The sequence below is a fragment of the Rhinolophus ferrumequinum genome, chromosome 6 (assembly GCF_004115265.2).
Source record: "Rhinolophus ferrumequinum isolate MPI-CBG mRhiFer1 chromosome 6, mRhiFer1_v1.p, whole genome shotgun sequence".
Taxonomy (NCBI): Eukaryota; Metazoa; Chordata; class Mammalia; order Chiroptera; family Rhinolophidae; genus Rhinolophus; species Rhinolophus ferrumequinum.
In genome coordinates this window covers 83692264-83714923 of record NC_046289.1, presented here as the reverse complement: position 1 = coordinate 83714923, position 22660 = coordinate 83692264, and the positions used below count along the sequence as shown (strand labels likewise).

At 36.1% G+C, this 22660-nt stretch overlaps 1 protein-coding gene across 30 annotated transcripts in view; it reads left to right on the top strand.

The window, feature by feature from the left end:
* RALGAPA1 (Ral GTPase activating protein catalytic subunit alpha 1) overlaps nucleotides 1-22660 on the top strand; it is a 202896-nt gene that overhangs the window by 112757 nt on the left and 67479 nt on the right. For all 30 annotated transcript variants that reach the window (XR_004423152.1, XM_033107302.1, XM_033107299.1 and 27 more), the window contains 4 exons: nucleotides 10784-10918; nucleotides 11340-11523; nucleotides 18521-19382; nucleotides 22249-22320. Coding sequence is in view for 29 of the 30 variants with exons in the window: in XM_033107302.1 (XP_032963193.1) it covers nucleotides 10784-10918; nucleotides 11340-11523; nucleotides 18521-19382; nucleotides 22249-22320 (1253 nt within the window). In the remaining variant the exon portion in view is untranslated. The remainder of the gene's footprint in view (nucleotides 1-10783; nucleotides 10919-11339; nucleotides 11524-18520; nucleotides 19383-22248; nucleotides 22321-22660) is intronic.

The following is a 22660-nucleotide window of genomic DNA, read 5'->3' as shown; positions in this document are numbered from 1 at the left end:
GACATATGGTATTTAAGGGAAGGCATTCCCTACATTAAAAGGTTCAACAAGATTACATTTACCTCAGTAAATTTATTACAGGATTCCTTTAATCATTTCAGATTATGTATTTGAGTCCAAAGTTTCTGTTTGTTTTCTTTTTTTTTTTTAAGTTAAAATTTATTAGGGTGATAATGGTTAGTAAAATTACGTAGTTTTCAAGTGTAAAGTTCTGTAATACATCACCTATATATTACATTGTGTTCACCATCCAGAATCAGTTCTCCTTCTATCACCATGTATTTGACCCCCTTTACACTCTTCTATCCTTCCTCCCCCCTTACCCTCTAGAAACCACTGAAGTATTGTCTATGTCTATGAGTTTTTGTCTTTTTATTTGTTTGACTTGTTCCTTTGTTGCCTTCAATTTTATATCCCACATACCAGTCAAGTCATATGGTTCTCAACTTTTTTGTCTGACTTATTTCTCTTAGCATTATAATCTCAAGATCCATCCATGTTGTTGCAAATGGCACTGTTTCATCTTTTCTTATGGCACAGTAGTATACCATTGTGTATATATATATATATATACCACATCTTCTTTATCCAATCATCTATCGAAGGACACTTTGGTTGTTTCTGTGTGTTGGCCACCATAAATAAAGCTGCAATGAACATCAGAGCACATATATCTTTACAGATAAATGTTTTCAGATTTTTTTTAGTATATACCCAGGAAAGGGATTGCTGGGTCATATGGTAATTCTGTTCTTAATTTTTTGAGGAACCGCCACACTGCCTTCCTTAGCAGCTGCACCAATCTGTATTCCCACCAGCAGTGTATGAGGGTTCCTTTTTCTCCACAGCTTCTCCAGCACTTGTTATTTATCTTGTTGATGATAGACATTCTAACTGGTGTGAGGTGATACCTCATTGTGGTTTTTATTTGCATTTTTCTGATGATTAGTGCTGTTGAGCATCTTTGCACATGTCTGTTGACCATCTGTATGTCCTCTTTGGAGAAATGTTTGTTCAGGTCCTCTGCCCATTTTTTAATTGGATTGTTTGTCTTTTTGCTGTTGAGTTGTATGAGTCCCATATATATATACATATATATATATGGAATATTAGCCCCTTATTGGATGTGTTGTTTGCAAATATCTTCTCCCATTTGGTTAGTTGCCTCTTTATTTTGTTGATGTGTGCAGAAGCTTTTTGGTTTGATAGAGTCCCATTCATTTATTTTAGCTTTTACTTCCCTTGCCTTTGAGGCCACATTCATAAAATCCTCTTTGAACCCAAGGTCCGTAAGTTTAGTACCTATGTTTTCTTCCATGCAGTTTATCGTTTCAGGTCTTATGTTTAGATCTTTGATCCATTTTGAGGTAATTTTGGTATATGGTGACAGATAGCAGTCTAGTTTCATTCTTTTGCATGTGGCTTTCCAATTCTGCCAGCTCCATTTACTGAAGAGGCTTTCTTTTCTCCATTGTATGTTTTTGGCTCCTTTGTCGAAAATTATCTGTCCGTATTTATGTGGGTTTATTTCTGGGTTTTCAGTTCTTTTCCATTGGTCTGTGTGTCTGTTTTTCTGCCAATACCATGATGTTTTGATTATTGTTGCTCTGTAGTTCAGGCTGAAGTCAGGGAGTGGATACCTTCAGCATTGTTCTTTCTTCTTAGGATTGCTTTGGCTATTCAGGGTCTTTTGTGGTTCCATACAAATCTGATGATTTTTTTTGTCCTATTTCTTTTAAAAAATGCCATTGGAATTTTAATGGGGATTACATTAAATCTGTATATAGCTTAGGGTAATATGGCCATTTTAACTATGTTGATTCTTCCAATCCATGAATATGGAATTTCTTTCCATTGTTTTGTGTCTTTAATTTCTTTTAAAAATGTCTTATACTTTTCAGTGTGTAGGTCCTTCACATCCTCGATTAATTGCAAAAGGAATTGTTTTTTTCATTTCTTTTTCTGAGATTTCATTGTTAGTATATAGGAATGCAATGGAGTTTTTAACATTCATTTTGTAACTGGCAACTTTACGGTATTTGTTTATTCTTTCTAATAGCTTTTTGGTGGAGTCTTTAGGGTTTTTCTATATAAAGCACCATGTCATCTACAAAAAGTGACAGTTTAACTTCTTCATTCCCAATTTGGATGCCTTTAATTTCTTTCTCTTGCCTGATTGCTCTGGCGAGGACTTCCAACACTATGTTGAATAGCAGAGGTAATGGGGATAGCCCTGTCTTGTTGCTGAATGTAGAGTGAAGGGCTTCAGTTTTTCACGGTTAATTATGATACTGAGGGTTTGTCATATATGGCCTTTATTATGTTAAGGTATTTTCCTTCTGTGCTCATTTTATTGAATGTTTTAATCTTAAATGGATGTTGTATCTTGTCAAATGCTTTTCGTGCATCTATTAATACAATGATATGATTTTTGTCCTTTGTTTTGTTTATGTGATGTATCACATTGATGGATTTGCGTATATTGAACCATCCTTGTGCCCTTGGGATGAACCCCACTTGGTCGTGATGTATAATCTTTTTAAAGCATTGTTGTATTCAATTTGCTAGAATTTTGTTTAGGATTTTTGTGTCTATATTTATCAGAGATATTGGTCTATAGTTTTCTGTTTTTGTGTTATTCTTAGCAGGTTTTGGTATCAGGGTAATGTTGGCCTCATAAAATGAGTTAGGGAGTATTGTCTCTTCTTCAATTTTGTGGAAGAGTTTGAGGAGGACAGGTATTAGATCCTCTTTGAAGGTTTGGTAGAATGCACGAGTGAAGTCATCTGGTCCTGGACTTTGGCTTTTGGGAAGGTTTTGGATAACTGATTCAATTTCCTTCTTTTGGTCTGTCCATTTATATTTTCCAGTTCTTCATGATTCAGTCTAGGAAGGCTATATGTTTCTAATAACTTGTCCATTTCTTCTTGGTTATTGAATTTGGTGACATACAGCCTTTCAAAGTATTTTTGGATGCATCCATGGTAACTTTGTGGCATCTTTGTGGTATTTCTGTGGCATCCATGGTAACTTTTCCTTTTTCATTTCTGATTTTGTTTGTGTCTTTTCTCGTTTCCTTAGTGAGCCCATCCAAGAATTTGTCAATTTTATTAATCTTTTCAAAGAACCAGCTCTTTGTTGCATTAATTTCTTCTATTGTCTTTTTGTTCTCTATTTCATTAGTTCTGCTCTGATTTTTATTATTTCCTTCCTTCTGCTGACTTTGGGTTTCATTTGTTCTTTTTCTAGTTCTTTAAGGTGTAATGTGAAGTTCTTTATCTGGGATTTTTCTTCTTTCTTGAGATAGGCCTGTAATGATATAAATTTCCCTTTTGTTACTGGTTTTGCTGCATCCCAATAATTTTGATGGGATGTATTTTCATTTTGTTTCTAAGTATCTTTTGATCTCTCCTCATTTCTTCTTTGACCCAGTTGTTCTTTAAAAGCATGTTGTTTAATCCATATTTTGTGGTGTTTACTGCTTTCTTTTTGCAGTTGATACCCAATTTCAAAGCCTTGTGATCAGAGAATATGCTTGATATAATTTCAATCTTCTTAAATTTGCCAAGGCCAGTTTTATGACCCAATATATGGCCTATCCTTGAGAATGTTCCATATACACTAGAAAACAATGTATAATTTGATGTTCTAGAATGAAGTGCTCTATAAATGTCAGTTATGTCCATTTCTTCTAATGTATCATTTAGAGCTGATATTTCCTTATTTATTTTCTTTTTGGATTGACCTATCCGTAGCTGTCAATGATGTTATTTAGGTCCCCTACTATAATTGTGTTTTGGTCAATTACTCCCTTTAGTTATGTGAGTACCTGCTTTGTATATTTCGGGGCTCCCTGATTGGGGGCATAAATGTTAATAACTGTTATGTCCTCTTTTTGTATTGTCCCCTTTATCATTATGAAATGTCCATCTTTGTCTCTTGTTACTTTTTTTATCCTGAAGTCTGTTTCATCTGGTATAAGTATAACTGCACCTGGTTTTCTCTGAATACCATTTGCTTGGAGTATTAATTTCCACCCTTTCACTTTGAGTCTGTATTTGTCTTTGTAGCTGAGATGCATCTCTTGGAGGCAATATATTGTTGGGTTTAGTTTTTTGGTCCAAGCTGCTACTCTTTGCCTTTTTATTGGCAAATTCAGTTCATTTACATTTAGCGTGATTATTGACGCACGAGGATTTCCTATCATTTCTGTATTTTGTTTTCTGGTGGCTCCATTGTTCCTTTTTTGTTGTTGTTGCTGTCTGTTATTTCAGTGTGGTGGTATTTTATGAATTCTTCCTCTGTTTCTTCTTTTTTTACGTTACATATTTCAGTTCTGGATTTTTTTGAGTGATTACCATTAAGTTTATATAAAAGAAAGTTTCATATTTACATTAGTCCTTTTTCTTCAGTATGCTTCTTATCTCCACTCCCCTTTGCAGGTTCAGACCTTTACTCTCTCCCCTTTTATGTTTTTGTTGTTGCAAGTTATCCCTATTCATGCTATGAGTTGATTTCTGAGTTGCACTAGCGTGTTGTCTCCCTCCCACTTATTTTTAATGTTTTTTTCCTTCTTTACCCTGTATATTACCTTCAAGTGTATAGTGCCCTATTTTTGTAGGGATTGCCATTTCCTGCTTCTGTCTGTTTGTAATACTACTCATGGTTTTGTATTTTGATTTTTTTTTTCCTTCAGTACTTCTTATAATGCAGGTCATGTGTTAGAAAATTCCCTCAGTTTCCGTATATCTGGAAAGGTCTTTATTCCTCCTTCATATCTAAAGGATATCTTTGCTGAATGTATTATTCTTGGCTGATAATTTCTCTCTTTCAGTAGTTTGAATATTTGATACTACTGCCTCCTGGCTTGTAGAGTTTCTGCTGAAAAATCTGATGCTAATATAGCAGACTTTCCTTTGTAGGTTACCATTGTCTTTTCCCTGACTACCTCGAGAGTTTTTTCTTTGTCATTAATTTTTGACAGCTTCAATACAATGTGCCTTGGAGAAGGCCTATTGGGTTGATGTAAGTAGGTGTTTGTTTGCTTCTTGGATTCGAGGATCCATTTCTTTCCACAAGTTTGGGAAGTTCTCCTTGACTATTTGTTTGAATATGCTCTCTGTTCCCTTCACCCTTTCTTCTCCTTCTGGTATGCCCATTCTTATGTTGCTCTTTCTAATGGAGTCAGAAATTTTGTGTAGAGTTCTTTCATTTCTTTCAACTCTCAAGTCTCTCTCTTCTTCCATCTGTGTCATTTCTAGATTTCTGACTTCAATGTCACTCATTATTTCCTCCATCTTGTCAGCTCCATTACCTAAGCTGGCTGTTTCATTCTTCATTTTTTTTATTGAGTTTTTAATCTCCAGAATTCCTGTTTGGTTCTTTTGTAAAATTTCAGCCTCTTTGGTAAAATGTTCATTTTGTTCTTTGATTGTGTTTCTAAATTCATTAAACTGCCTGTGTTTTATTGCATCTCGTTGAGTTTTTTCAGAACTGCAATCTTGAATTCTCTGTCATTTAAGTCACATATTTCCATATCTTTAAGTTCATTTTATGGAGACTTTTCATTTTCTTTCTAAGGTGCCTTATTACCTTGGTTATTCATGGCAATTAGCAAATTATTTCTCTTCTGGGCATGTATAGGAGTGGGTTGTACAGCAGGTTGATATAAAGAGGTCTTTCTTTTGCTTTCCAGTAGGTGTTGGTGGAATGTTTTATTTTCTCTCCCGTTGCAATTTTTTATTCTCTCTCACATGGTAGCGTTATATTTTCTCTTTCCTTGTTCCGGCTTCTCACGCCACGATGGGGTTCCCTGGAAGGTGGGCTTCTCCTTGTGAGCAGGTCGCCGGAGTCCCAGGGTACTGCCTCCCTGAGGGGATGTGGAGTTCTGAGCTTCTGAAATCCCAGTGCTCCCCCTGTAGCCCTATGCAGAGCCTGCGTGTCTCAGCGGCTCTGGTTGCCCCTATAGGAACCCACCCAGAAAAGTGGGGGCAGGGTGAACTGTGATAGCTGGCTCTGAACAATGGCAACTACCAGCCCACAATTGTCTTGCCCCTACAGTTCCTTCCCTTTCACCAGAGTTAGCTATGCTTTGAGTCTGTGGCTCGTAGAACTACAGTTTTAATGGCTGTAGACATTCTGTTCTTTAATCTGACACTACTACTGGAGTTTATTCTGGAGCCCGCTGCTAAACTGGGAGGGTGGGGCAAATCTGGGAGGCTGGGGAGGAGGTGGCCAGGCTCAGTGTCTTTGTTTTCTGTTTTCTGCCTGGCAATGAGGACATAAACCACTGTTCTCACCCTTCTGTATTCAGTCTTTGCTGCGAGGTCTCTGCCCCAAGTGCTGGGTTCAGCCATATTATATGCTGATCCCTCAGGCAGGACTGTGGGCCATAATGGGTGCGATTGCAGCCCAAATTCTAACCTCTCCTGCGAGTGCAGTAAATTCCAAACTGCAGTGAGCTCCGGTCTATATCCTGTGGCCAAGGACCATGTCTCCGCACTCCCCCTTACCCCTTCTCCTGCTTGCCCAATTTGCCCACTTTTAGATGATTTCAGTTTTATGCCTCCTAGTCTAGTCTGTCTTCCACACAAGGAGTCCTTTGTGGAATTATAACTGTTCACTTTGTTGTAAATTACAGGGGAGATTTCAAGAGGCTCACCTCACGCCGCCATTTTATGACATCATCATTTTTATTCTCTTAATTGTATTCTCACTGTTCTTCAATGCCCCTTATTAAATTTTGTTTTTGATTTTTCAAATTTATTCTTCCTTAGTGATTTTACAATTCAGGCCTGATTTCTAATATGATTTTGATTTTTTTCTTATAATTCTTTTCCTGACTTGAATCAGTTCTTCCTTTCTTGAATTATTTCATTTTAGTTTTTTAATTTCTGACTTAAGATGGGGTTTTCTTTGTCCCCCATATCTAAATGCTTGTTTGAAAATACTTAGATTAGAATATGTTACAGTTTTCTTCTGCTTCATAATTGGGTTATTGGGTGGGGGTTGTTAATTAGCTGAATTGCTTAGATTCCCTCTTAATATTCCCTCTTAATATTCTTCTCCTCCAAAGTATTACTTTCCCTGTCTATACATTTTTTCTTTTTAATTTTTTTTAATTAGGGAATATTGGGGAACAGTGTGTTTCTCCAGAGCCCATCGGCTCCAAGTCGTTGTCCTTCAGTCTGGTTGTGGAGGGTGCTGCTCAGCTCCAAGTCCAGTCGCCGTTTTCAGTCTTTAGTTGCAGCCCACCATCCCATGCGGGAATTGAACCGGCAACCTTGTTGTTGAGAGCTCACGCTCTAACCAACTGAGCCATCCGGCCGCCCCTCCTGTATGTACTTTTAAGTTCTTTCTACTCAGGTATTCTGTCTGACACTACATTTCAGTGATCTCACGCTACGTGTGTATTACGTGCCGTTGAGTCAGCTCCAGCTCCTGGTGCTCCTATGAATGAGTGACGTCCACAATGTCCTGTCCTCAACAGCCCTGCTCAGCACCTGTAGACTCATGCCTACAGCTTCTTTTATGGAATCAGTCTATCTCATGTTTGGTCTTCCTCTTTTCCTGCTGCCTTCTATTTTTCCCCGCATCATTGTCTTTTTCAAAGAACCGAGCCTTCTCATGATGTGTCCGAAGTAGGACAGCTTCAGTTTGGTCATTTTTGCATCTAGGGATCTTTTAGTCTTAATTTGTTCTCGCACCCACTTGTTTGTCTTTCTGATGCTCCAGAGTGTCCATAGAGCTCTTCTCCAACATCATATTTCAGATGAATCAATTCTTTTTATCAGACATCTGCACTGTCCAACTTTTGTGTCTCTACATAGTAATTTGGAATACACGGGAGTAAATGATCTTAACCTTGTTCTCCAATGACACATTTTTACTCTTGGTGATCTTTCCTAAATCTTCCATTGCTGCCCTTCCAAGTCTTAGCCTTGGATTTCTTGGCTGCCGTCTCCATTCGAATTGATGACTGAACCAAAGTAAGCAAAATCTTTAACATTTTAATGTTTTCATTATCTGCATTAAAGTTGTGTATTTCTTGTGTGTCGTGATTTTTGTCTTCTTAATGTTAAAATGTTGTCCTGCTTTACTTAGCACTTTCTTCTTTTACTTTAATCTGAAGTTGTTTCAAATCATTGCTACTTTTCTGCCAGGAAGGTGGTGTCATCTGCATATCTTAAGTTATTGATATTTTTTGCACCAATTTTCACTCCTTCTTCTGAGCCTAGCCTGGTTTTTCATATGTGTTCTGCACCCAGATTAAACAAGCAGGGAGATAAAAAGCACCCTGGTTGGACACCTTTGTCTCTAGGAAACCATTCTCTGTATATGTATTCTGTCCTGATAGTGGCTTCCTGTCCACAATACAGGTTACACATCAGGACGATCAAGTGCTGAGGCAGCCCAGTTCTTTCAGAGCAACCCATAGCTTTTCATAATCCACGTAGTCAGACTTTAGTCTGTAAAGCATAGACTAACCTTGCTGCACTCCTTAGCATCTCCTTTCTTGAAGATTGGGATATACGCGTATATTGAATGTTTCCAGTCTGTAGGCCATTGTTTTGTTTTCCATATTTGTTGACATATTCTTGTTAGGACTGGCAGATTCAGGCTCTGTGGCTTGAAATAATTTTATCAGTATCCCATTTATCCCTGGTGATTTATTTCTTCCCAGTACTTTCAGGGCAAGTTTCACTTCACTTTCTAGAATTACAGGTTCTTTCTCATAGGACTCTTCCACAAAGGTACCTGTTATCCTTTTGCCTCTTCTAAATAACTTTTCAGTGTACTGTTTACATATGCCTTTTATTTTCTCCTGATCAGATAAAGTGCTTCCTTATCGGTCATTCAGCATTCCTAGTCTGGATTTGAATTTGCCTTTTAGTTTTTGAATCTTTTGGTAGAGCTCTCTTATTTTTCCTTTTTTTGCTGTTCCCTTCCATCTCATTATACTGACTGTTGTAATAGTTCTTTTTATTTTTACATGATAGTCATTGAAAAATTGCGTTCAGTATTCTAACCCTGTTTTTGTCACCTTTTACTTTTGCCTCTTACCTCTCAAACAATTTTTAGTGTTTCTTCTCTCAGCCACTTCAATTTTCTTTTTACTTCCAGCATTATCTTTCTTCATTCTTCCCTAATAATAATTCTAGTTTCAGTCCGTAGTTCTTCTGGTTCTTGGTAAATTAAGTTTAACAGTACAAATCTGTATTTTATGTGGACTTGAAATCCATCAGGAATGTTTGCTTATGTTACATTATGGCACTACAATTGTTTTAGTGCTTTTCCTCAGCTTTACTCTAATGTTTCATGTTAACAGTTCATGGTCAGTACAATAGTTCGCACACTTAGGGTGGACTTTTTCCTTGGGTGGTTTTTAGGTTTGTACCTAGTTCCCATCTCTCTTTCACAATATTTCCCAAACTGCCCTGATCTTCATGAAAGTTTGCAATGGGAGAATGGGGTGTCGTGCGGGGCAGCCTGCGGCCTATTCCCCACATAAGAACGCAGGATATGGCTAGGCCAAAAGGGAACACCCACGGAGCCAAAGGTAGGAGAGTCATACCACTATATTCTCTCTGGCAGCCTGGCGAGACACACGCAGTAGTAGCCACACGATCCGCAGTCCGCCATTCACTTCTCTGCCTGCCAACCAACCAACCAATCAACGCAGCCCTGCAGTTACATCAGTAGCCAATTGGCTAACCGGTTACAGCTGATGGCCAACCAATCACAGTTGATGGTCATTGACTACCGGAGCTAGCACCTCCCCATGCGAGGCCAGGAGCCTGGAAACTGCTCTCTGGGACTCTGTCCCCACATGGGGAAAAGCTTGCTGTGATTTGCTCCTTGGGTTGGAGAGTTGGTCTTTCACTCTAAAGATGAGCACATCTCTTACCGTGTTTCCCCAAAACTAAGACCTAGCTGGGCAATCAGCTCTAATATGTCTTTTCAAGCAAAAATTAATATAAGACCCGATCTTATTTTACTATAACATAAGACCAGGTATGGGCATGGTATTGTATGGTATGGTTTGGTATGGCATAGTATGGTGTATGGTATGGTATGGTATGGTACCGGGTCTTATATTAATTTTTGCTCCATAAGACGTGTTAGAGCTGATTGTCCGGCTAGGTCTTATTTCCGGGGAAACACGGTACTGCTACTTAACTGACACTTCTATGGTACTAATTGTGATTCTTTATCCAAAAAGTGGACCACATAGGTTCTGCTGTTTTACTCCTTGTTTTGAATAAAAGTGTTTTGGCTATAACATCCATTGGTTTAAAAGTGTCCAGCGGAAAGATTCATTTTAAAAAATTAGTAACAGTTTGAGAAAGGGGTTAAAGATAGTCTTTCTAGCAAGATACTCCATGAGGTCTTGTTAAATTAGAAAATGAACGTAGAAGTGATTGTAATATACATGGACTAAAACCTTTCATTTGTATTCCACTGCTTAGGCAGTTAAACATGTATAGCTAATTGATGTCTGTTGTCTTTTAAGCACCATATTTATTTTCAATAAAAAAGAATTTTTAACATTCCTGTTTTTATTATGCTTCAGGTTTCATTGTACTTGCCATGAAATATAAGGGAGAAACCCACAATAATGTTCATATACAACATCTTAAAATCATTTAGGTCTGGGTAAATATTAATTTGGAACTTATGATTGAAATTCCTGAAATAAATTTGGAAAACGAAAAATAAGTTGGTGTTAAGCTCTTGTCTTATGTGTTTACAATGATAATGATCTTTTTTGTTGTTGTTCCAGTTGGTGGTATCCTTACTTCTGTGCCTTCTGGACTGGATCATGGCCTTACCTCTAAAGACTCTGCTCCAACCAGTCCATGCTACAGGAGCAGAAAATGATAAAATAGAAAAATCTGTCCTCAATTGCATTTATAAGGTACACTTTTTTGCTTTATTATTTATTTGGTAACCAAGGGTTTTTAATACCTAAAGAAATAACATTCCTTAGTATTAATTTTCATTGTTTTAGAGCTTGGTATTCCCTGAGAACGTAGATTTGTCTTACAGTATCTAAAGATAATTAAAAAGTAATTCCTACAAGACACTGCTATTTCATTGCAAAATTTTGAAAACAGTCATAAATCTTTGTTGAATATAAGAATCACGAGTTAAATTTTACTCATTCTTCTGCTTACGAGGTGTTAAATTTTGTTTTGATTAGCGAGCTAATTTATAAAATATTTAAAATTTTGTCAAGGTCTTGTATCACCAGTGGACTTTGTTTTCCTCCTTTTACTTTTATTTATTTATTTTCACTGTAAAGGAAAACTTGTATGTTCTTTTCCCGGTATTTTCAGGTATTACATGGATGTGTTTATGGAGCTCAGTGTTTTAGCAATCCCAGGTATTTTCCAATGAGCCTCTCAGACTTGGCATCTGTAGATTATGATCCTTTTATGCATTTGGAAAGTCTGAAAGAGCCTGAACCTCTGCACTCTCCTGATTCAGAGCGATCTTCTAAACTCCAGCCAGTAACAGAAGGTAAAGTGAATTTTCTTCAGAACAATATTGTTTGGGTTCTCTCAGTGCATAATTTGAGGCCATGGGTGGAAATAATGGAGGAAGATATATCTTACTTTGTAGTTGTTTACCTCAGTATGTATATTTTTACAGCAAAGTTCATTTTTAAAAAATAACTTCAGATATGCAATTACTGAGATTACATGTGATGACATGCCTTTTGTGTTTCTAGCTGTTATTCCGATAAGTTATTTTTGATATTTTACTTTGTACATCATAGGATTTATATAATTGAATAAGAGATTTAGCTTTGGAGTCTGGCAGACATGGTATTGAATTTTGATTCTCATTTAATAGCTGAGTGACTATGCCTGTATCCTTATTTGTAAAATGGGGATGATAATAATATTCATTTCCTCATAGGGTCATTTTGAGTACTACATAAGATAATGTGTGTAAAACCCTTTGTATACTTCTTGGTACATAGTGAACTCAGGAAAATTTTTTTAAGCCACATTGCTTCTATATTCAGAGAGTATACAATCTGATATAAAGGAAAGATGTAAACAACCTTATAATATGAGTATAAAAATAAAAGTACACTGAAGAGACGGGTACCTTAGAGGAAGCCAGCAATCATTGAAGGGTCTTAAGGAGGTGATATATATGATAAAATTAGTATTAAGAGAACTTGGACAATAGTATTTTATAGGAGTCGGCAAATCGTGGCCCACACCTGCCACCTGTTTCTATAAATAAAGTATTATTGGGACATCTCCGTGCTGTTCACTTATGTATCATAATTGCTGCTTTTGTGCAAAAACAGTAGTGTTGAGTAGTTGCAACAGAGATTGTATGGCCCATAAAGCTGACCCCTTGAGTGTCTGGCCCCTTACAAAGAAGTTCTCTGATCTCTGGTATGTTAGATTGATTTTAGGGAGGTTAACCCAGGATCAGAGTGACTAATCATAGGCTTTTGTAATAGGCCAAGCAAGAGTTGCTAAAGGGTTAAATTAGTTAGACCAAGAATGTGAGAGAATTCAGATGATGGGATGGAAAATGAGGAGGGCAGTGTAGGAAACAGTTTAGTTTGAGGTGCCTGTTTGATAGTTCTATGAAGGTACCTAGCGGACAAATGCAGATCTAGATCTTAGCAGAGAGCTGTTAGGAAAATATGTAAACAGAGGGTGCCAAAAAATGTATACACATTTTAAGAAAGGAAAAAAAAACCGTATTAAAATTGTAATACTCAATATATACCTGTAACAAGAACTGAATACAAGTCATGTGTATACATTTTTTTGTTTTTTGGCACCCCTGGCGTGTGTGTGTGTGTGTGTGTGTGTGTGTGTGTGTGTGTTCATTCGTTCTGAGAATAAAAAATTGGAAAAGAAGGAAAAGCGAGGCAGTAGTTTTTCAGAAATGAAGAGAGGATAAAGATTTTTAGAAGACTGGCCAACAGTATTAAATGACAGAGAGGTCAAGTACAAAATCACTGACAAATGTGTGTTTAGTTTTTAGAGAAGTGGGAGGCAGAAGTGGAAGGCTGGGTTGTGGAGCAGGCAGGAGTTAAGGAAGTAGAGCCATCTATAGAAAGTACTCTTTAAAGAAGATTGACTGTTTAAAAAAGTGGTAAAATAATAGGTAAACTAAAGGATGATTCAGGGTTAAGGGATTCTTAAGGATGAAGAGAGTTGAAATTAATTATAAACCGAGAAGGCTGAGAAGGAAGGTGGGAAGGGGATCATCATTAATAGAGTGAAGTTCCTGAAGGGTGAGCTGGAAAGTAGAGGTGCTATTATTAGCCCTTCTGAAACCAGAACGATGAAGATGGAAGTAAATGAAGGAAATTGACAGAAGTTTTTGAGGGCCCAATATAAAATGGAAACTACAAAGTTTTGTTTGCACCGGTCAACAGTCAGTAAAGTGGATGTGGCAGAAATACAAGGGGTAACTATTGTTTTCAGGATATGGGTATATGATTTAACCTTAAAATCTAAGCTTGGTGAGGATTGACTTCATGCTAGGAAATGTCTAATAAGTAGGAAAAAATGGAGTGATCCTATGAGTCAGAGAGTAGATGTGGTTGGCAATAAGAAGTTAGAACAGTGAATCTCAGCCGTGGCTCACATTAGAATACTGATGCTCTGGTCCCATCATAGAGATTTTAAGACACTGATGTGGGATTTCTAAAAGCTTTGCAGATGATTGATATGCAGCAATGGTTGAGAACCCAAAGAGCATCAGTATGTTAAGGCAGTGGTTGTTAAAATGAGTTCTTAAGCAGTGGAACCTCTTCAAATAAATTTTTCTAGGAAACCAAATTTGTAAAACTTTTTGAAGTAAAGCTACAGCAGGATGGAAGCCGAGATCTATGTATCTCCAAGAGCCCTCTCCAAGGGCTCTACAAAACCAAAATGGGGAAGTCACTAGACTAGGAGGTGGTAGTCAAAGAGTAAGCTATTAAGGAAGAGCGAGTTTTAAAGGCAGAATAGTAATTACTAGATTAAAACGTCTAGGATGTGGCCATGATAATGAATTGATGACATCAAATGCAAGTGAAGATATGAAGTTCCACATCAAGGAAATAGGGTTAGGGTTTTGGGTGGACCACAAGTTGCTAATAGTTTGTCTAGAACACAAATATACAAGTGAAATAGGAATATAAGACTTAAATTATAGCTCAGATATAATAGAGATCTACTGGGCAGCACATTATAGCAAAGTAATTGAGACAATAATTGATACAGGTGACTTATTAGATTTAGCATGGCAAATTACAGTGTTTATTTTACTTAAAAACAAAGTTATATAAAAAGATTGGTTGCTTTTTGCATTTTTAATGGTGTAAAATGATAAAATTTGATTCACGGCAATATAGTGTATAGCTTAAACTTTTTTAAAAAAGTGAAATAAGTGGTTTACTTATATAAAGGGAAGTTTTAATGCATTTCCTACCAAATTTACTGTACCATTAATAACATTTTAAAAGACACAAAAGTGAAGATTTTATATAGATGAGATGATTTTAAATATATTGATACCAAATGCTCTGGAGTACTATTCTCTAAAGTATTTAGTTATTCCCTTTGGACTTTCTTCAAGGTATTAAGGAACAAATAAATGCAGAACCTTTCAGAAGCAGCTGTGAATTAACAGCAGGTGATTCTGTGGTGTGTAGTGGCTACGTGTTGCTTTTTTTTTTTTTAATGTGGCAAAAATGACTAATCATTGTGCCCTTGTCTAAGGCATGCTTCATCATCTTCAAGTACTTTTTTGGCCAAAGATTTCTAAACATAGAGTGTCCCTAATAAGCTCAGTATTGGATTGAACAGGTCTGATTTGAGAACTATTGGCAGGAGTAGCTGTAATTATTAAATTTACTACAGAATAAGGTAGTGAAGTTGGCTTTTTGTCAAATGGCAGTAGTCTTATTAGCAAAAAGTCATCATTTGCAGGGTCAGAGTGAAAGGAGGCTCCAAAGAATTCATTCTGTCCTAATTATAGTTTCACCTATACACATTATGCAAAGCTAATATTTAAAGCATTTGCTTGCCAAAATTAACTTCCTCTGCATGTTCTATTACAGTGCAGTGAATTGCAGCGGCTTTTTATGTCTTGTTGCTTTGTATGCCATAATAATCTATAATTATGGGTTTGCTGCAAATGCTGTAGGGTTTGTTTAATCTGACAATCTGAAAAGACAACCCTGAATAGACTTTTTAAAATGAATGCTAGTTACACAAAGCTTTAGAAGCATCGATATCTTCATTTTGCATATTCTCACAAGGATGGTTATTTTAGAATTTCATTTTGAATTTCTAAATTAGAGCATTTCATGTTTTCTTTATATCTAAGTAGTTATGTAGAAGATACATACGTTCTGTAGCTTATAACTCAGAGATAAATCTAACTGCCCAATTAAGTTGAAAGATTGTTTTTGTAATTCTATATTTATATGTATCCTAAATTTAGAGAAACAACTTAGGCAAGAAAATGCTTTTACCTACACCTGAAATCTACATTTATTTCTTAGGTATTCTCAATGTTAATAATTATGGCAGATTTGTGAACAAGCTCATTTAAATTGCATTCCCACTATCTCTTCTTTTGGGAAGAGCATATATAGGATGGACTGGTACCTGGACTTAGGAGTTTATGTTTTAAGGAAAGAGCTGGCTCATTCTTGCGGTTTATTTATGAGCAAGCTTGATAAAAGAACTCATAAAACCTATGTTACTTATAATGCTCTCAAAATTAAATGATTTCTATTGTTTCTGTTAAATCTAGCTTTTTGCATGAGTTTTCAATTTATATTTACAAAAAATCTGTTATTCTTAGAGAAAAATGGGGCTTAAGGAGTTTTATTTAATTTGTCCATGATCACAGAGCAAGCCAGGGACAAAGTCAGGAATTCTTCCCTTTTCTGTGATCTATTTCTATTAAATTACGCTCTTCTGCTTCTTCAGAAATGTTCCACAAAAAGATTCACTGCTTAGAATGACTCACCTGTTTAAGCTTATCACTCAGTCAAAAGGAAGAAAAAGAGCAGAAATTTTTTTCTTTCATCAAAAATAAAAAAAATCTTTAATTATAATTTTTATTATCATTTAAGACAACATTTAGTCTTATTTAAATGAGCTTTTTCAATTTATCATGGCCATTTATTTAGTAATTTATGCAAAGTAACACTTTTGAAGTTACTATACACAGAAAAAAATAAATTTTGAGTTCATTGTTTGCTTATGTCACAATGTCTTGCCAAAAGAAAAAGGCAGTTGAACAAAAGAGAAAAAAATACGGGAATCAGAGTTGTGGTAAAGAAGGAAATAACACTGCGCTGGGAAGCAAAAAAACAGAACTGATGTAAAATCTTCTGTGACAGGCAAATCCCTTATCTTCTGTGAACCCATTTGTCCTCATGTGCAAAATTAGACGTACTGGTTGGTCATCTGTAAGGCCCCTTACGGTGTTAACATTATCATATTCTAAGTTACAATTAGAGAAGGGAAAGCAGATATTAGATTCAAGCCACCCCTCTGTTTCTCATCATCTAGTGACATATCTTTTTAGTTTGCTTACAGTCTTGAAAATGTAGAACTGAATTAAGGTTAATCATTTAGTGTGGTTATCTAGTGTTGAATAACTGATTTTCAGAACTAGCCATAAATATAATGACTAGAACAGCTCAATGTAATTGAGTTTTTAAATAAACTGAAAATGTTCATATGTACGTGTATGTAGACATAAAAGTTGATCGATAATGGAAGATTAAAATTTTGTTACTCAGTAGCATTTCAAATTCAACCAAAGCCCAAAGGAAACTGTTCTTTTATAAAATTGAAGAAATGGGGAAAATGTTATTGGTCCTAACGGGATAGCAGCTGGTTTCTTGCTGATTTTCGGCCTGTTTCCCAGTGGTGATGGTTCTGAATCTTGAGGGCTACAGCCTTGAAAATGTAACACTTGTTCTTCTCTCTTGCTTCTTTTTAAGTAATCATATCAGCAATGTACAAGCTAGTCTCCTTAGAAACTTAAGTTGGGTTTATTAAGGTGTAATTTACATAAAATAAAATTTACCCCTTTTTTAATATGGGAGTTTTACTATATATTGATTATGTTGGTGGTTACACAGTTCTATACAGTGACCGGAATTCATCACAAAGTACACTTAAAATTAAGGAATTTATTGAATACAAGTAATACTTTGACCATCAGAACATTTTCAAATCTATTATTTATTCTTGCAGCTAGGCCATAATATTTCCAAATGATTAACTTTCAGAATATAAACAATACTCACACAAGATCACTCTGTAACTGTCATAGAACAATACAGAGACAGTTATTCTGTAATCATTTCTATAACTAAGACAAGAACTCTATAAACACACACACACACACAAAATTAAACTTTCTCTTCATACATAAATGATTAGTACTTCTTTACCAATGACAACTCACATCCCATCTCCTAGATGAAGAGTGTCAAGGTAAACATCACCAAATTGTCCCCACTTCTTGACACCACTCACTCCTGAATTGATTTCCACATCAGCCCGTTTAGAATCACACTGGCAGTCTTCGGCTCGTGGGCTTTGACAGTTACTGTCTAGCTGCACTTCCTCTTTCCTCCCTGTACTCTCTCTTTCTGTGTTCTGTCTTTCTTCTCCCCTCCCTTTTCCCTCTCCTTCAGGTCCTGCCATTAGGCACCTTGCCTTTTCAGGCCTCCTATTGCTAAATGCTTTGAGTTTTCTCTTTTTACTGTTTCCTATGATTTTTTTAATTTACTCATGTGGATATGCTCCTTATCTATCTGCTTTCCCTAATGTCCTTAAGGAAGGGGAAAAATGCTTCTTACATACCACTAACTGCTCAAATGGATCACAATACCCCGGAGGAATACCTTAGAAAAAAATACATAAGCAAGCCAATACAGAATTTTTCTTCCTTTAAAGTAAAGCTTCCTTGGCGTATACTGACTATAATGACTCATTTAAATTGATCCCAACTCCTGAAGTTTAGTGAAAGATAACTTTTCTCTGCAACTTTTACATCGATAAAAGCCACAATTAAGTGTCATTTAAAGCATGCTGCAAACTGTGTTTTTGAATCTGCTCATGAGATAAAAAAAAAAAAAACTTATCAGTTGGATTTCATTGGCTTTCTAATCTGTGCTAAGTAATTTCAAGTGATTTCTAATAGTTTTTGATCCTTCTTTGAAGGTACTATGTACGTTTAAAGGCTTAAGTTCAAATTAAGAATCAATAAGCAGAAATTTCAAAAAGGGCTTCCTTATGAAATTAACAACAGAACTTCATCAAAGAACAGTTTTCTTTGCCATCATTCCTATTATACAGTCTAAATTGGAAATACTAATAATTACTGAAATATTTGAATGTGATTTTGATAATGTGATGAAATCCCTACTTGTCTAATGTTTCACTATTAATATGACGTCCTAGGAAACAACAGTATTCCCACTCCCTTATTTATTTATTTATTTTTTTATTTCTAGTGAAAACTCAGATGCAACAAGGATTAATCTCTATAGCTGCCCGCACTGTTATTACACATCTGGTAAATCACTTGGGCCATTATCCAATGAGTGGTGGTCCTGCTATGTTAACAAGTCAGGTGTGTGAAAATCATGACAATCATTACAGTGAAAGCACTGAACTTTCTCCTGAACTTTTTGAGAGTCCAAATATCCAGTTCTTCGTGTTGAACAATACAACCTTAGTGTCCTGTATCCAGATCAGATCAGAAGAGAGTATCCCTGGGGGAGGTTTATCTGCTGGTCTTGCATCAGCCAATTCTAATGTCAGAATCATAGTACGAGATCTCTCTGGAAAATATTCGTGGGATTCTGCCATCCTGTATGGACCACCTCCTGTAAGTGGCTTGTCAGAACCTACATCTCTCATGCTTTCATTGTCTCACCAAGAAAAGCCAGAAGAGCCTCTTACACCTAATGAATGCTCAGAAGATACAACAGTAAAAGATGGGATTTCCTTCCAGTTTAAAAGATTTAGAGAAACTGTACCAACTTGGGATACAATAAGAGATGAAGAAGATGTTCTTGACGAGCTTTTGCAGTATTTAGGTGTAACCAGTCCAGAATGCTTACAGAGAACTGGAATCTCCCTTAATATACCTGCTCCGCAACCTGTGTGCATTTCTGAAAAACAGGAAAATGATGTTATTAATGCTATCCTCAAGCAACATACAGAGGAAAAAGAATTCGTTGAGAAACATTTTAATGACTTAAACATGAAAGCTATGGAGCAGGATGAACCAACACCTCAAAAGCCTCAATCAGCATTTTATTATTGCAGGTTGCTTCTTAGTATATTGGGAATGAATTCCTGGGACAAAAGGTAAGAATAAAAGAGAAATTGGTTTCTTTTTTTCTTTTTTTTTTTTTTTTTACACATTAGTCTTATTCATCTTTTGATCAAGTATTTTAGTCTCTGTCCTTACTAAATTTTATCTACTAAATTAGTTATTTGACCATTGGGCAGATTGTGTTTTTTTTGAGACTACTGAATTATGTAAGGATTCAAGGAATAAAAAGGTAACCTAACCCAATAAATTAACTATTAACGTTTTCATAATGACTAGCAGAACTATATGACTTAGAAATTATAGCTCATATAATTGAAAAAGATCTTGTTTTTTCCAACCTTCATGTAAGCTAATAGGAAAAACTGTTTTCTCTTATTCACAAATGTGTGAGTTTTCCACACCAAGCAGTTCCGACACTACCTGGAGTTAGCACAAATAGGTTGAAGGCTGAGACCTACAAGACTGCCCCTCACTCCAGACACCAGTTGCAAGTCTGGGCCACCCATACTTCTCACCAACCAGCTATAAATCCGGGGTTCCTACAACCTCCTCCATAGGTTTGATAATTAGCTATAATGGCTGACAGAACATTTACTTACATTTACCGGTTTATTATAAAGGATAATTAAAGGATATAAATGAACAGCCAGATGAAGAGGTACAGAGGATGAAGTCTGGAAGGATCCCAAGTGCAGGAGCTTCTGTCCCTGTGGAGCTGGAGTGTACCACCTTCCCAGCACATTGAATGTGTTGTGTTCACCAATCTGAAAGCTCTCTGAACCCCTCATAATTTAGGGATTTTTCTGGAGGCCTCATCACATAGGTACGATTGATATTAACTCAGTCTCCAGCTCCTCCCCCCTCCCCAGAGATGGAGCTGAAAGTTCCAACCTTCTAATCGTGGTTGCTCTTTCTGGTGATGAGGCCTCATCCTGACGTTATCCAGGAGCCCACCAAGAGTCACTTCATTAGAACAAAAGATGTTCCAATTACCCAGGAAAACCCAACGGATTTAGGATCTCTGTAAGATGCTCCTGTGACCTCCATCACTCAGGAAATTACAGGGGTTTTAGGAGCGCTCTGTCAGGAACTGGGGGCAGAGCCCAAATATGTATTTCTTTATTATGTAACATAAGCCTAACAATTTTCAGACAAACAGCAATATGATCATTTCTTGTTTGTATCAGAAATTAACTCAAGATTTAGCATCAAATCAAGAGAAGAATCTGGATTTCATTTTTAACATTTTTGTTTTCTTATGCATGTTGCAAAACCTCATTAAAAACTTGAAATAAACACACACAGTATTCAAGTAAGTTAGGTAGAAGTTAAATGAAAAGGCGTTAGACTTAAATCAGAAGACCCAGGTTAGAGCCATTTAATCTTTGAGCCTTGGACTACAATCTACAAAATGAGGAAATAACTCCTACCTCACATATTAGATACTGTACATAAAATACTAAAATTGTACACTAGTATAAAGCATTATTAATATACATTTATTTTTAAATTTCTATGATACTGGAAGCTGTAGGGAAATAGGAGAAGAAGCATTATTTAACGCATTGTTTTTGTTCAATTTGTAGTAGGAGGGGAGCTCAGGTATCACTGGATGAATAAATCTTACAGTAATTCAAATGCATGTGAAGCATTGAAATGGAGTTCTACTCGTTTGCCTAGTGTTTATAATCTTATTTGATTTAAGACCTTACATTTATTAGAAGGGAGTATCCTCTGCTTTATGGGAAAGCCACATTATATCAGGAACACAATTTGCTTTATGGTATGTCCAAATATAGGTAATTGCCACTCATATAAACACATTATATTTTCTTTTACCTTAGAATGGTCTGTGTATTGTCTCTTGAGAAAAATTAAAGGTGGGAGACTATATTTTACCTCAGCAACCATTGATTTCATGATTATAATTTGTACATATCACTGATGCCCCCATATCTGCGAGGGATGCATTCTAAGACCCCCAGTGGGTACCAGAAACTGCAATAGTACTGAACCCTATATAAACAATGTTTGTTCCTGTACATTCATACCCATGATAAAGTTTAATATATAAATTAAGCACAGGAAGAAATTAACATTAGTAACTAATAATAGAACAATTATAGCAATATACTGGAATCAAAGTTATGTGAATGTGGTTTCTCTCTCTGCCATAATTGAGATGGCTACTAAACAACTAACAGGTGGGTAGCATATACAGAATGGATACAAAGGACGATTCATGTCCCAGGCGGGACAGAGTGAGATTTCATCCTGCTACTCAAAACAGCAAGCAAAATTTATGAATTGTTTATTTCTGGAATTTTCCATTTAATATTTTCGGACCATTGTTGACCGTGGGTAACTGAAACTGGGTAAGGGGGAAGAGTACTACTGTATTTTGTACCTATAGAACATAGTAAAACGTATACATTGCCTCATAGTGTGCGAAACTATGCCACATGTAATGTAAAACAAGGAAGAAAGCAAATTCCATTTGGATTACACATGCTTACTTGGTAATGGTTTAGATTTTGAGACTATTTTATTTCTCATGAGGAAAAACTTTCTCACATTTTTATGAAACTCTTGAGAAGGAATTTACAAGTATTTTTATTCATTGTTTTCTGGATATGAGTATGGGAAGCTCACAGCCACAAAGAAAAATTGAAATGACCAATTGATAATGATCCACTGGCTGAAATTTATGAGGGCCTGGGTAGAAATAATGACATATATATTCTTTACATTTTTTTTAAGGTCTGTTCTCCTTTGTGTTAGAAGTATGGAAAGGCAAAAAAAGTGTTGAGTTGCATGAGTAGAGTGGAAAGTATTTCCAAGACCGTCATGTCATTCACTGCAAAGGTGATGAAAATGTTTATAAATTTCCCTGTTTAGGAGGAGCTTTCATCTCTTGAAGAAAAATGAAAAATTACTTAGAGAACTTAGGAACTTGGATTCAAGACAGTGGTAAGTTGTTGGAAAATCTTCAAATTTATAACTAGCAACTGTCAGCTATTTCTCTGTTTATGTGTGAATAATACTGTATTGATGAGTTACAACCTTCTGAGCAGAAACTATTTCATTTATTTATACCTCAGAAATAATAAACTTTTTAAGAAAAATATAGGACTATATTAAAATGTTTAGTGTCTTTGAATTATTTGTACCTTTTTATACATTTCACAATCAACTTTTGAATTGCAGAAATCTGATTGAACCTATAAAATGTCCTTTGGTTTTCCCATACGTAGATGTTCTCAATATACCCTCTTTGATTAGTCTAAGAGGCCTCAAGTGAAATTACTGG